The sequence below is a fragment of the Choloepus didactylus genome, chromosome 4 (assembly GCF_015220235.1).
Source record: "Choloepus didactylus isolate mChoDid1 chromosome 4, mChoDid1.pri, whole genome shotgun sequence".
Taxonomy (NCBI): Eukaryota; Metazoa; Chordata; class Mammalia; order Pilosa; family Megalonychidae; genus Choloepus; species Choloepus didactylus.
Window position 1 is genome coordinate 99381820 of NC_051310.1, and position 13189 is coordinate 99395008.

General features: G+C 52.7%; 1 protein-coding gene across 1 annotated transcript in view; it reads left to right on the forward strand.

Moving 5' to 3' along the window:
• Positions 1 to 360: 360 nt before the first annotated feature.
• Positions 361 to 13189, forward strand: part of RASGRF1 (Ras protein specific guanine nucleotide releasing factor 1) — a 120182-nt gene continuing 107353 nt past the window's right edge. Inside the window, 1 exon segment of the mRNA XM_037833258.1 lies at positions 361 to 712. Coding sequence (XP_037689186.1) covers positions 437 to 712 — 276 coding nt within the window. The 5' untranslated portion in view covers positions 361 to 436.

Here is a 13189-nt window from a genome sequence, read left to right on the forward strand (position 1 = left end):
GGCACCAAGGTGCAGCCTGCGCGCTGCTCTGAGCCTCGGCGGGGCTGCGTGCTTGTGTCCCTATCCGCGCTGCTGAAACGGGCTCTTCGAGGGATCGGCGTCACATGACTCCACCTGCCCCTAGCCAGCGCGCAGCTTGCCAGTCCCTCAATTTTCCCGGCGCCGGGGGAGGGTTGGGCTGCATCTCCTGGGCCCCGGGACTCTGCGGAGCGGAGGAGAGGTTCCGGCAGGGAATGGCACATCTGGATACTGAAAGCCGAGGCTCGGCGCCAGATCCCGAAGTGTAGATACTGGAGGGGTGGGGGTGAGGGAGAGAGAGAGCAAGCGAGCGAGAGAGCGCCAGAGAGAGGCAGCGCGCGGCGCACACGGACGGGGGCTGCGGGGTGCCGCGCGGAGAAGATGTAAGCGCGTGGGGTCTCGCTGGCCTCCGAGCACCATGCAGAAGGGGATCCGGCTGAACGACGGTCACGTCGCGTCCCTGGGGCTGCTGGCGCGCAAAGACGGCACGCGTAAAGGCTACCTGAGCAAGAGGAGTTCGGACAACACAAAATGGCAAACCAAGTGGTTCGCACTGCTGCAGAACCTGCTCTTCTACTTCGAGAGCGACTCGAGCTCGCGGCCCTCGGGACTCTACCTGCTGGAGGGCTGCGTCTGCGACCGCGCGCCCTCCCCCAAGCCGACGCTCTCGGCCAAGGAGCCGCTGGAGAAACAGGTGAGGCGAGCTCCGCGTCGGGACCCCCTGGCGCCCAAACCGCGGCTCTCTGGGCGCGGGGCCTTCAGCTGGCCGATGGCGCCCGAACTTTGGTCCCCCAACGTCAAGTGGGTGACTCCGGGGCGAGTACAGGGAGCAGGGACTGCGGGCGGGGATTGGGAGCAGGCTGCTGTTGCCCTTCGCCCGGCGAGCTGAATCCCTGTGGGAGGCGGGCGCAGAGGGGCCGAGACCCGAGATGCGGAAGAAGACGGGGTCGGAGTGACCAGACGGAGACTCTGAATCGGGACCAAGGTCTAGCAAAAAACTGTGCTTCCGGTCTCCCTTCTTTCCTTCTCCACAACCCGGGATAGCCCCGGTCGTCTGCCCTAGATGGGGGAGGTGTAGTTCCCGGGGCTCAAGGATGGGAAGGATGAGACCGAGGCGCCCGATCGCCTCGGCCCCCTGCCTCGCAGCAGCTGGGGGCGAAAAAGAGCCTGCGCTATTTAGTGGAGCTAGGGGTTGCGGGGCCTCAGGGGTCTGTTCGGTGCCACCGAGCGGTATTGAGCCCCCAGCAGACCCCGGGTCCCAGCGATAAACTGAGGGATCCCGAAGACCCTTCAGACGCGCGGCGGTTAGGGCCAGGGCTGCTGCGGAGGGACAAGTAGGCGCTTTCCTCCTCCCCCGCCCCCTGCGCCGCCGCCGCTGCTGCTGCCGCCGCCGCCACCGCCGCAGTCGCGGCTATAGCGCTGCCCTAGTGTTTCCTGAGCTGCAAGGCTAATGGGCCAGGCCTGGATCTGCCCGGGTCAGGGTGAGGGTACGCCTTTGGTTGGGAAGTGGGGAAGGGGGCACTAGCAGTCGCCGATTGGGAATACTCAGACAGCGAGAGAGTGTTCTTTAAGCGTGATTCGCTTTCAAGCTTCTGCGAAGAAGGTAAAGTAAATGATACTGGATCTTTAAGATGTCACCACCGTGAGAGACCTAAGGTCTGTAGGATCCCATTAGCTGGTTATTGCCTAGATGGGGGTACTAAGGCCCAAGGAGAGAGATTCACGTGCTTAGGAGTTACAGCCACCCCAAGGTTCTGAGATGGTAACTGAGATCTCAAAAGCCATTGCTGCAGGCAGACTGGTGGTGATCAATCTGGCTGAAATAAAAGCGTGGCTTAAAGTCACTCTCCTCATTGTCAGGAGAGAGATCAAGATCAGAGCTCATTCCCTCCAACACACCTCTTCTTTGCCAGCCCTCAGCCCAGGGGTGCTGGGAGCTGGAAGCTGGGAAATATGGAGAGGAATTTTCAAGAGTGGGTCTCTGGGAATGACCAGCCACATGTAGGCAAGGCTCCCTAATGTCAAAATGCAGAAAAGAGCAGGCAGCGCCTTAAGCTTAGAGCACAGGTGGGTCCTATAGGACTCACCTGAGTGAGCCAGACCCAGACCAGCCCAGAACGGTGCTCTCAACCCTTTTTAACTTGCCTCTGATCAGCCTTTTAGAACATCACCAGTTCTCACCACCAAGACCCACCAGTGACCTCCAGCTGGAGCCTCCCCTCCATCCCTCAGCTCCCTACACCAGAACCCAAAGTGGAATTCCTGAGTAGGAAGGGAGGGAGGGTTCAGAGAAGCCAAACTGGCATTGAGCTCACTGGATATGAAGTCAGGCAGGCGTGAGGTCAACCACAACCCTGAATCTCAATTCTCCCCCTTCCTGGCTGTGTAACCTTAGTTAACACGCTAAATTTCTCCAAGCCTCTGTTTTGTAATCTACAAAATGGTATGAAAGTGTGCTCACCATACATTTTAGTTGAATCTAGAAAATCTTAGTTGAATCTGAATTATACTCACCAGAGCGGGGAACAAAGACTTACTATTATTCAGAGCTGAAAAGAACTTCAGAGATTGTCCAGCCCTTCCTTCCCGTTTTACAGATGGGAAAATTGAGGACTAGAGAAGGGAAAGGAGTTACACACAAAGCTACAGAGTAAGTTAGACCTAGAATTCATCCAATGTCTAAGAATTCCTGAAAATGAGATCCTACATTGATTCCAAATCGTTTAACTCTTGGCTCAGGTTTTGAATCATGCTAGCAGCGGATCATGGGAGAGACAGGAGTGCAAAACCATATTCACCCATATTCAGAGCCATTCACCCAGAACTTTATCAGTCAAAGATCCTCAAATGTGTTTGCAAAAGGAGCCCTCCTGGCACTGGAGAACAGAATGGGATTGACAGTCTAGTGCTGCCCAACTCAGGGGAAAATTTTTGACAAATACTCATGCTTCATCTCATATACATATATGGATGTTACTTCCTACTCTAGAGAGAGGGTTTGCTTCATGTGGAAAAGCAGATCCTTCTCCTTTGGCCTTTGGTTTTAGAAGGACACATTTTTTATCCTGGTCCAAGCAGGCAGTTTCCTCCTTGAAAGCCCAGGGATGGCTTCTGAAGGAACAGAAACAAGTTTTAGCTGGGAATCCCCATTGCAGGGACAGGGTCATATTAGTCAGGGGCCAAGCACGTAGTAGGTTCACAGGAAATGCTTACTGAGCTGAACTTGATGGATTGTGTGTTAATCCTACATTGCAAGTCCTGAGAACTGGCGGGGTGCCAGGTTCTGAGCTAGATCCCAGGCTGAGGAAGCTTCACTGTCACAGTCCTTGTCCCCCATCCCCAGAAGACAAAGGCAGATAAAGAAAAGCATGGCGTGCAGTTGAGATACTCCACTAGAGATCTAGGCAGGGTGCTCCAGGGACCTAGGAACTGAGCAGCAGACCCATCCCAGCATGGTACATCTCCTGGATGCTGCTAGGATGGCCTGACTGCCTCTGATGCAGCCCCGACATCCTGGAGCTCTGCCTGGGTTCCTGAGGCCTCATTAAGTCAGACTGGCACAGCCATGCCCCCCGTGCCCACTGGCAGCTGCCCCTCCTGGACTGAGCCCTGCCTGCTGACCTCTGACACCCTCTCTTCCAGTCCTGCAACCCACACATCAAAGGCCTGGGTGCCTTAGACTTTGGTTTGAGTTCAGCTTATCTAGAGGTTGACCCTTGGTATTTCATACTCGGCTTTAGCATGGAGTCACCCCACACTGGATTTTCCCACGCTCATCCCGAGAACCCGGGACCCGGCCAAACCAACCCCAGCATAACTTCCCACCCCCACACTGGAGTGGTCAAAATGTGGATGCCAGGCTCTTCCTGATTCACTGGGGACGGAGACAAGACCAAGAATGGACAAATCCCTTCAGGCCAGAACCTCACCACTGATGTGGGCGGAGGCTGTGGAAGCTAAAGACGGCTGGCAGGTTGCCCAGTAGGGGCCATTCCCTAGAGACAAGAGAGAAGCCCACTTTTGGTCCTCATTTACAGAACACATTACCAGTTGGCCTGGTGGATTTAGATCAGCCATGGCCCTGAGGGTATGAATGTGCCCAATTTACAGATGAGAAAACAGTCTCCACTGGTCACCTAGCAAGGCAGTGGCAGAAATGAGACTAATTCTGTGTTTTTCTCTCTCTGCAGCTGTGCTCTTTCCACCACAAAGCACAGCCTCCTGAAACATCAGCTGTGTAGCATGCTCAGCCTCCCAGCCTATCAGGAAACATAAGCCTGAACTGTGGGAGAAAAGGTTGGGCCAAAAGCAACACCCCTCAGACATAGATACAGGCATAAGTGTGGCACCCACAGCTCTGACTGTGTGGAATCCTCACACCTGTGGAAAGGCCAGCACAGCTGCCCATGGGTCCCAGAGCCAGGCCCAGCCCCAGCAGGTGTGAGATCCCACATTAATCATGTGGGATGCACACCTCCCCACCCATCCCCCAAACGTTCTTAGAGCTGACATGAAGTTGAAGAGGCTCAGAAATTATTCCTTGAATGGGACAAGGAGGAGCCAGCTCCTTAGCCCTTTGCTTGGTGCCAGTGGGGTGAGGGTCTGGAACAGATCACACATATACCAGCCTCCACAAAAATGTCAATATCATTTATCTGTGCCCTCTGACCCAGGCCTGTGCTAGGTTCTGTGGATACAGAGAAGAATAAAACTTAACCCTTGTCTTCAAAGTACTCAGAGTTGCAGGGAAGCCCCTCCTCTAGATTCATTCCCCCAGTGGGAATTCTCCTCCTAAAGAGCCTCGGACTCTCCCCCTGCCCCTGTGTTGGTTCAGGAGCTCACAGTATCAGGGCATCAGGCTTGGTTTATTGAACAGCCTCATCATTACCCCACCTTGCCCCACTCCAGGTCCCTCTCCACGCAGCAGGCAGCCAGAGTGATCATTTAAAAAGCGGATCAGATCATGGTACTCTACCACTGAGAGCATCAATGGCTCCCCAAGACCTTTAGAAAAAATTCAAACTCCCAACCGTGCCCTGGAGGACCCAGCAAGATCCAGCTCTCTCCCAGCCACCCCATTCTCCTCCATCCCCACCCTGCTCAGGCTATGTCTCCCCACTCCTACCTGATACTTCTCCTTCCTACCTCAAGGCCTTTGCAAAAGCTGTTCCTTCTGCCTGGAAGGGTCTTCCGCCCACCCCCTCACCCTTTAAACAGCCGGCTCCTTCTCCTCCGTGTCTAAGAGGGGCCTCCCCTCAGCCCTGGGACCAGCGTTTTCACTTACAGCACTCTTGTCTTCCTAGCACTTTTCACTGTCTGTGATTGCTTTATGTATTTGGCTGGTAGTTTGTGAATGATCATCTTCCCCCACTAAAACGTAAGCACCAGGAGAGCAGGCAGCAAGTGAGGCAGGAGGCAGGAGGCAAGAGACCAAGCAGGGGGTATTGTAATTAATAGTTCAGTGAGAGATGAAGAGTGAGAACCTGAAAGGATGAAGGAACTGGGTCTTTATGGTAAAGACTTTATCAAAAGATACTCAGGTGGAGAATTGGCAGGACTTGCCCTCCAGTTGGATGTGACAGAGGAGAGGAAGGGGCAAACCTGATGCCTTTCTGCCTTGGGCAGCGGGGCAGATGCAAGGCTGCCAGCCTTGGAGACAGAGGAAGATGATGAGTCCCGTTTAGGGAGGTCAATTTTGAGACACCTGAGGGCAGAAAAGGGCTTTGGCCTCTTCCAAGATATAGGAAAGATATGTATTCCAAACACAAATGAAGCCCCACAAGGAATGCTGGAGGTCTGTGCTGAAGGGGGTTGACTCATCAAAAAAGCACGTTCAGAGGCTTGGCAGGTAACCAAACTGTCCTGTTTCCCAGAGCCCATGGATTGAAATGACAGGGCAGCCAGGTAGACTGCAGGGACCGAGTGGGCTGGCAGAGGACAGTGCCAGCTGGACGGAGCCTTCCTGTGGTCCTTCTGGGATCTGCCTGCTTTAGATACTTTCACAGCCCAGCTTGGCTTATCAGCCTTTGCTTTCTCTTCTCACGCGCAGTCACTGGTGTGCAGGCCACTCGCTGGTATGGGAGTCTCCAGCTTCCTACAGGGCGTGACCACACGCATTGTCTTATTTCAATTTCCCAGAACACTGCCAGGCAGGCACTGTCACTTCTCTTTCACGGACAGAGGAGAGGAAGCCCAGAAGCTTTGCCAAGGCCACTCAGCAGAAGTAGTCTTTGAGCCCTCTCTCCTTCCTGGTGACTGTGGACAGATATTCCACTCCCCTCATCTATGGTTTTCCTGCCTCCTTCTGAGGAGCCCTGGGGATTCTGGCACCATCAGGACTGGGGAGGCTCAGGGGTAGGGCCCTGGGAACACATCCCCAAATCAATCAGAGCGGTTCCACATAAGATTTCATCTTTATTGGTGCTTTGAGAAGTTTAGCACTCTCCAGAAGTTATTGCTAAATGCCCTTTAGTTTTAACATGCTGTGAATACAGATTAAATATATATAATCTTGTAGCAGGATGCTTCAAAACACCAGACCAAAAACACTGGATAGCAATACATACCATTTGCTGTGCACCTACTATGTGCCAGGTACTACTGTGCATGTTTGACATACAGCACCACCCATAATCATCCCAGCAGCCCTATGAGGTCATCACTATCACCCCCATTTTAGAAATGACAAAACTGAGGCTCAGAGATGTTAAGCAACTTGGTCATGTTTGCAGAGTGAGTACATGATAGAGCTGGCACATGAGCCCAAGTCTGACTCCAAAACCTGAGCTCTTCAACCACAAACACACAACAGAAAGACTTAGGGTAACGGACTGCTTGATCTTGCCATCCTCTGCCAAGATACATGGAGGAAAAGAGCACGTGGAAACACAGCACCGTCACTCAGGCCAATTTTTGAAGGCGACTTTTGCTTCTGCTGAGGTGGGAACCTTGCAACTCTGAATCCCATGAACGTCAATGAAAAAATCCACCAAAGCAAGCCTCCACGTCCGTGGTCCGGTTTCCCTGGAATCCGTGGGAGTCTGGAACCGGTGCCGAAGCTGGCATTTCAGCCGTTGCCTGTGCGCACGCAGCCAAGAACAGGACTCAGCCCCCTGATGTTTATGCGGGAGATCTGGTGACGCGCGGACTTGAGAGGGACCCAGAAAACTGCCAACGCCCAAATGCTTCTGTGAGGGCGACTGTCGTGCAGGGAGCAGCTGGCAGGCTTGGACAGCCCCACCCCCTTGTCCCCCCACTCTGAGAGGAGCACACAGCCCTTCCAATGCGCAGCCTCTGTTTCTAGCTCCCACCTCATTCGCTGATGGAGTTACTCTGCCTCTAGGAATGAGGCAGCGTTAGGTAGAAACCATGGGTTTTGAGCCACTCGGATCTGGCTTTGGATCGTGGCTCTGTCCCCTCCTATCTTGGGAAAGGTCTTCACACCGTCTGAGCCTGTGGATTGGAGGCCGTAGGAAAGCCCATGTCACGGCACCATCCTGAGCGTTCAACTGGGTGTTGTCTCTAATGCCCTAGCACGGCACAGAGGTGTCAGCAATAAATTATAGCTTTCACCTTCATGACTAGCTCTTCCAATGATCCACTGGCCCAGGTCACCCGGGCTCTGGCAGGTTTGAACTACCCAGCCCCCTGACCCTCAATGGAAAGAGAAGGCGGTAAATCCTAACTCAAAGGACCTGTGGGTTCCCAAAAACATCTCAGCAAGTAGGTACCTAAAAGAGGGAAAATGACTGCTGCAGGAGCCTCCCTCTCCTTTGTCCCTGGAAGCCAAACTGTCACCGAGCCCTGTCAGTTTCCCCTCCTGACTATCTCTCTGCGCCGTCTCTTCCTCTCCATCTCTTCCTCCAATGCTCTATTCCAGGCTGCCATCATCTCACATCTGAACTTAGGCAGCGGCCTCCAAACTAGTGTGCAGGTCAGGACAGGTTGGGTTATGCCGCAGTAACAAACACCCTCCAGGACTTCAGTTGACACACCAGAGGTTTATTTCTTGCTTTATATCCCGTGTGGGCCAGCAGGAGGGTTCTGCTTTGGGCGATCACTCAAAACCCCAGTCTGTAGAGGCTGCATACCAGTGCCTTCTTCCCACCCACCCCAGCAAACGGGAAGAAAGGCAGTAAATCTCTTCCTGGCTCTTCAAGTTTCTGCCCAGAGGTGATCCACTCTTAAGCACAGGTCACTGGACAAGGCAAGGCACGTGGCCTCATTTCAGAGGAGCTGGGGAAGTACAGACCTCCATGTGCCTGAAAGGCAGAGAGCTAGAAATATCGGGTGAACAGCGCTAATGGCACCCACTGTCTCCCCACATTCGCTGTGCCCCCCCCCAATCCATTCGCCTCACTATAGCCAGAATGGTCTTTCCAAAATGTGAATCTGATCACATTTCTCTCACACAACTCACAGACACACAGTAGCTGGGGAGAAAGGCGAGGGAGCCTTCACCCTGGGGTTAGCGACAGGAGGCAGAGCCCGCCGAGCAGCCCCTGCTCACACTTAGAGGGGCAGGGTCCCAGCCAGGCCCTCCCTCATTCTTTAAGCTCAGTGACTCTGTCATCCTTGACCAGGGAGCTCAAGAAGCACTTTAGCCACTGGGCTTCCCTGAATCAACAAGGAAGATGACTTTAAGGCTGAGGTGGCATTCTGAGAATGTTAACGCTCCATTGATAGCGTTTGCTCAGCGGAGATTTCCCCGTGCTACCCAGCAGCCAGTCCCACTTGGGGTACTGGAAGGACAGGGCCTAGAAGGCTGGAGCCTGCCCGCCCTGGAGATGCTTACAGTCTGGTAAGAGACAGCTAGTAAATAGACATGGACAAGCAGTATGATCAGTGCTGGGGCAAAGGAAAGCCCACAGGGGCTCTGAGGTCCCGGTAGGGCACCTCGCCCAGCCTGGGGGGATCAGGGAAGGCTCCACCAAGGAGTTTGTAGGTTGCAGAGGAGCAAGGGAGCCTAGGAGGCTGATGCCAGTCCCTAAAGCTCACATATCATTTAGAGAGCTAGGGCCTTCACAAGCGCAGTGGGGAGCCAACGCAGGGTTCTCAGCCCGGGGGGCCGCTCAGAGCTGTGCTTTAGAAAGATCACCACAGGGTGAGAATGAGCAGGAGGCAAGCCCATCTGGAGGCAGGAGGCCAGGTAGAGAAGGCTGGACAACTGAGTGGGAGGTAACAAAGGCCTGAACTTAGGAAGTGCCCCAAGCACCGAAGGTCCCCACTCCACTGCCATCCCAGCCTGGTCACTGTGCGGCCTAAATCATCCCAAGCTAATGTGTTCCCACAACAACATTCCAAGCCCCTTGGGTTTCCCACACCGTGGGTTTTGTGGGCAGGGGTCGGAAGCATCAGCTCTCATCCCACAAGAGCTCCAAATGTCCACAGCTTCCTATCCAGCCCCTCTCTCTGATAAAGCCCTTTTCAGTTTGCAAGGGCCTTTTCATGCTTGGCATTTAATTTCCCCACCATAGTAATCCTGCGGTTACTGTGGTTCGAAGGAGCGGCCATGCAATCCTTGTTTGACAGATGAGGCTCAGATAGATGGACTTCACTTGTTCAACAAATCCTTATTGAGTGCCTACTTGGTGCCAGTCACTGAGCTCTCACTGCTAATCCATGTCAGGGTCGGATCTTGAACCAAGCCGCCTGGTTCTTGGTCCTTAAGGTCAGTGGACATCCAGGCCAATTGTAAATTAGGCAATTTAAAGACTAGATCTCACTAATCTAGACCTTAAAATAAAAGCCTTTAAAACTAGTATTAAAAAAAAAAAAAAAAGCAGCCTAGTATTAGAAGAGTGAATGCATGCATGAATGAATGAATTTTTGGAAATGTCCTTACCTGGTATTCCAGAAACCCATCTAGAAATTCAGAGAAACCGGATATAGGCTAACTTTTCCTCTGTCAGACTATATGAGTGAAATAAAATCCATTTTGCTTAAATGCCTCTTGGGCTCTTACCCAAACTCAAGAAATTGATGAAATAGGTTGAAGAACCTGGTCAATGTGTGGTGTTCTCAACACATCAGGTTTCCACTGGTGCCTGAGCCTGCTGCTCTCCTCCCACCCCCTTTGCCCTTCTCTGCCTTCCTACCACACTAATCACCAGCTCCCTTCACCTCCTGATCACATCTGCAGATGGTTGGGACCTGGGGGAGGGAAAGAGAGCTGGTGTTTCAGAAGGAGAACAGATGCCAGGCGGGCCCAGGTGAGGAGAACAACTATGGCTGAAAGCTCCCTGTTAGTCAGGGAAACAGATTGTAAGGGGTACTCATGGTCCTGTGGAAAGACATAGTCTAGCTCACTGGGCAAGAGTACGTGTGTCCCAGGGGCTGGTTTAGGGAGCTCCAGCGGGGAAGTGGTGATGGCCGTGAGGGCAGAGTCCCTGCAGACGCAGAGGCCTGCCCCCCAGCAGCTCCTGTGGGCCCTCCGTGGCTCGGTAGAGACCCCTCTCCAGGAGGCCGGAGTGGTGGGGTCTGAGGGACACACATCCTGGTGATCTGACAGCGCAGGGAGCAGCTTGGAGAAGTCTGGGGAATGGATGGTCACCAAACCCCTCAGACGGACACTCTAAAATACCACTGTCATCTTTTATTCTAAAATTGTAGAATTGGTAATACATTCCCAGGGTTCAACATAGAAAAGATACATAGAACTATGCAGCAGAAGTACTCCTTCCCGTCCCTGACCCCAGCAGCCCAGTCCACCTCCTCAGAGGCTGTCATTGTTACCAGTCTCTTATGCATTTTTCCACAGAGAGCATATATATATATTTGCAAATATGTGCATTTACACAAATATATGTACATTTATATATGATGATTATACAAATTGTGGCATATTATAAACTCTACTCCACACTCTGTTTTCCTTACTATTTTGTGGCTCTAGTTCTCTACAAAAATATTGATTTTTGTCTTTCTTTTCTCCAACTGCATAGTATTCCATTATGTGGTTGTGCAATTATTTATTTTACTAGTCTCCTCTCTGGGGACTTTTGGGTAAGTTTCAGTATTTTGCTATTGGAAAGAGGACTGCAATAGTAAATAACTTTGTGCCTGGGTCCTTTCTAATTGGATTTTGGGTGGAAACTGAAAGGGCAGACATGTCCAGTTTGAAATTCGTGCATTCATTCAGCAAACGTCTAGAGAGGAGGTTGTTAGGAACGTGAAGGGCAGGCTGAATGAGGTTTGAGGAGGTAAGTGACTGAAAGATGTTCATGCACAACCACCAAAATGTGACAGCCACCAGGGCCCGTTTCATCCTATGGCAAAGGCTTCTAGGTTCTGGAGTAACATACACTAAACAGAAGCAGTTTGGTGGGGAAAATCTGGGAGGGCAGAACTGACAAAGTCCCCCAAGCCGTGGGTCAAATGCTGCCTGGTTCAAGGCTGATTCTGAGAGAGAGGGGCTGTTCTAGTTTGCTAACGCTGCCAGAATGCAAAACACCAGAGATGGATTGGCTTTTATAAAAGGGATTTATTTGGTTACGCAGTTACAGTCTTAAGGCCATGAAGTGTCCAAGGTAACACATCAACAATCGGGTACCTTCACTGGAGGATGGCCAATGGTGTCCGGATAACCTCTGTTAGCTGGGAAGGCACGTGGCTGGCGTCTGCTCCAAGTTCTGGTTTCAAAATGACTTTCTCCCAGGACATTCCTCTCTAGGCTTCAGTTCCTCAAAAATGTCCCTCTTAGTTGCACTTGGGGGATTTGTCCTCTCTTAGCTTCTCTGGAGCAAGAGTGTGGTTTCAACAGCCGTCTTCAAACTGTCTCTCATCTGCAACTCCTGTGCTTTCTTCAAAGTGTCCCTCTTGGCTGTAGCACCTCTTCAAAATGTCACTCACAGCTGCACTGAGTTCCCTCTGCCCATCAGCTCATTTATATGGCTCCACTGATCAAGGCGCACCCTGAATGGGTGGGGCCACGCCTCCATGGAAATTATCTCATCAGAGTCATCACCCACAGTTGGGTGGGTCACATCTCCATGGAAACACTCAAAGAATCACAATCTAATCAAAACTGATACATCTGCCCACACAAGATTACATCAAAGATAATGGCATTTGGGGGGACATAATACATTCAAACCAGCACAGGGGCTCTCACAGGACTTTTAAGCTCTGACATTGCAAGCACTTCCCAGGTCTCCTCCCACCTGTTCCATCCCCATCCCCACGTAGGGAGCATAGGTGGGCGGGTAGTGTGGCATCCAGGAGGTCGGTCCCGGGCTGGGGTGCAGAGCAGAGCCATGCGTGGCTCGGACCCCATAGGAGACTGTGGATCTGGACAGGGCCTGAGACAGGCACTCGGCATGGGGACAAAGCAGTGACCAGGGCTCTGGGAAGACTCAGACTTGGAACACAGAGGCAGAGGTCGGTCAGAATGAGGCCACTCGGAGCAGTGGAGGGTCACGAAGGGGGTACAGACTGTGAGAAGCCACGTCAAAGGAGGTGGGGATTGTGAGTGGAATGGGATAGGTAGGTCCTTCCTAGATTGGTTGAGAGCTCCAGGGGGGCTAGTAGAGGCCAATACTTCCATCAAGCCAGGCCCACCTGGGAAGTTCTGTGCCTAGTGGAGCTCCCAGTGTGCCAGACACAAGGATGAGGCAGCCAGGGCTGGAGAAGGCGCCAGCGTTGTTAGAGCATGCCCCATGCTTCAAAGGCTTAAGAGAGGTCAGACCAGCACCCAAAACCACTCATGGTGTGCATGGCCCAGGTCAGAAAGGGACGTCTCCCTGCGTGGGCCAGAGAACAACGTGGCTTCCTCTGGGATCTTGGTAGTGAGGTGTAGAAACGGGTCCTAGGGTGTCCAGGAGGACCTGAGGGGGAGCCTGGATGGATGACCCCTTATTGAGAAAAGGGAGGGGAGAAATGGCCAAATAGCAGGACTCCTGGCCAGGGTGTGTACACACACACACACACACACCCTTACACACATTTGCACATACATGCCCACATCTGTACACACATGCACACACATGCCCACACACACATGCACTTGTGCACACATGGCTGGGCCCCATGAGGTCCCCTCAAGCACAGCCCCCCTCTCTGTGTTAGGACATCAGGCAGCATCTGTCAGAATGCACCAGCTGAGGACAAGGTCTTCTGGGACCTCAGCGCCAAAGATGAACCAGAAGGCAAGGAGCCAGGAGTTGTCCTGGGG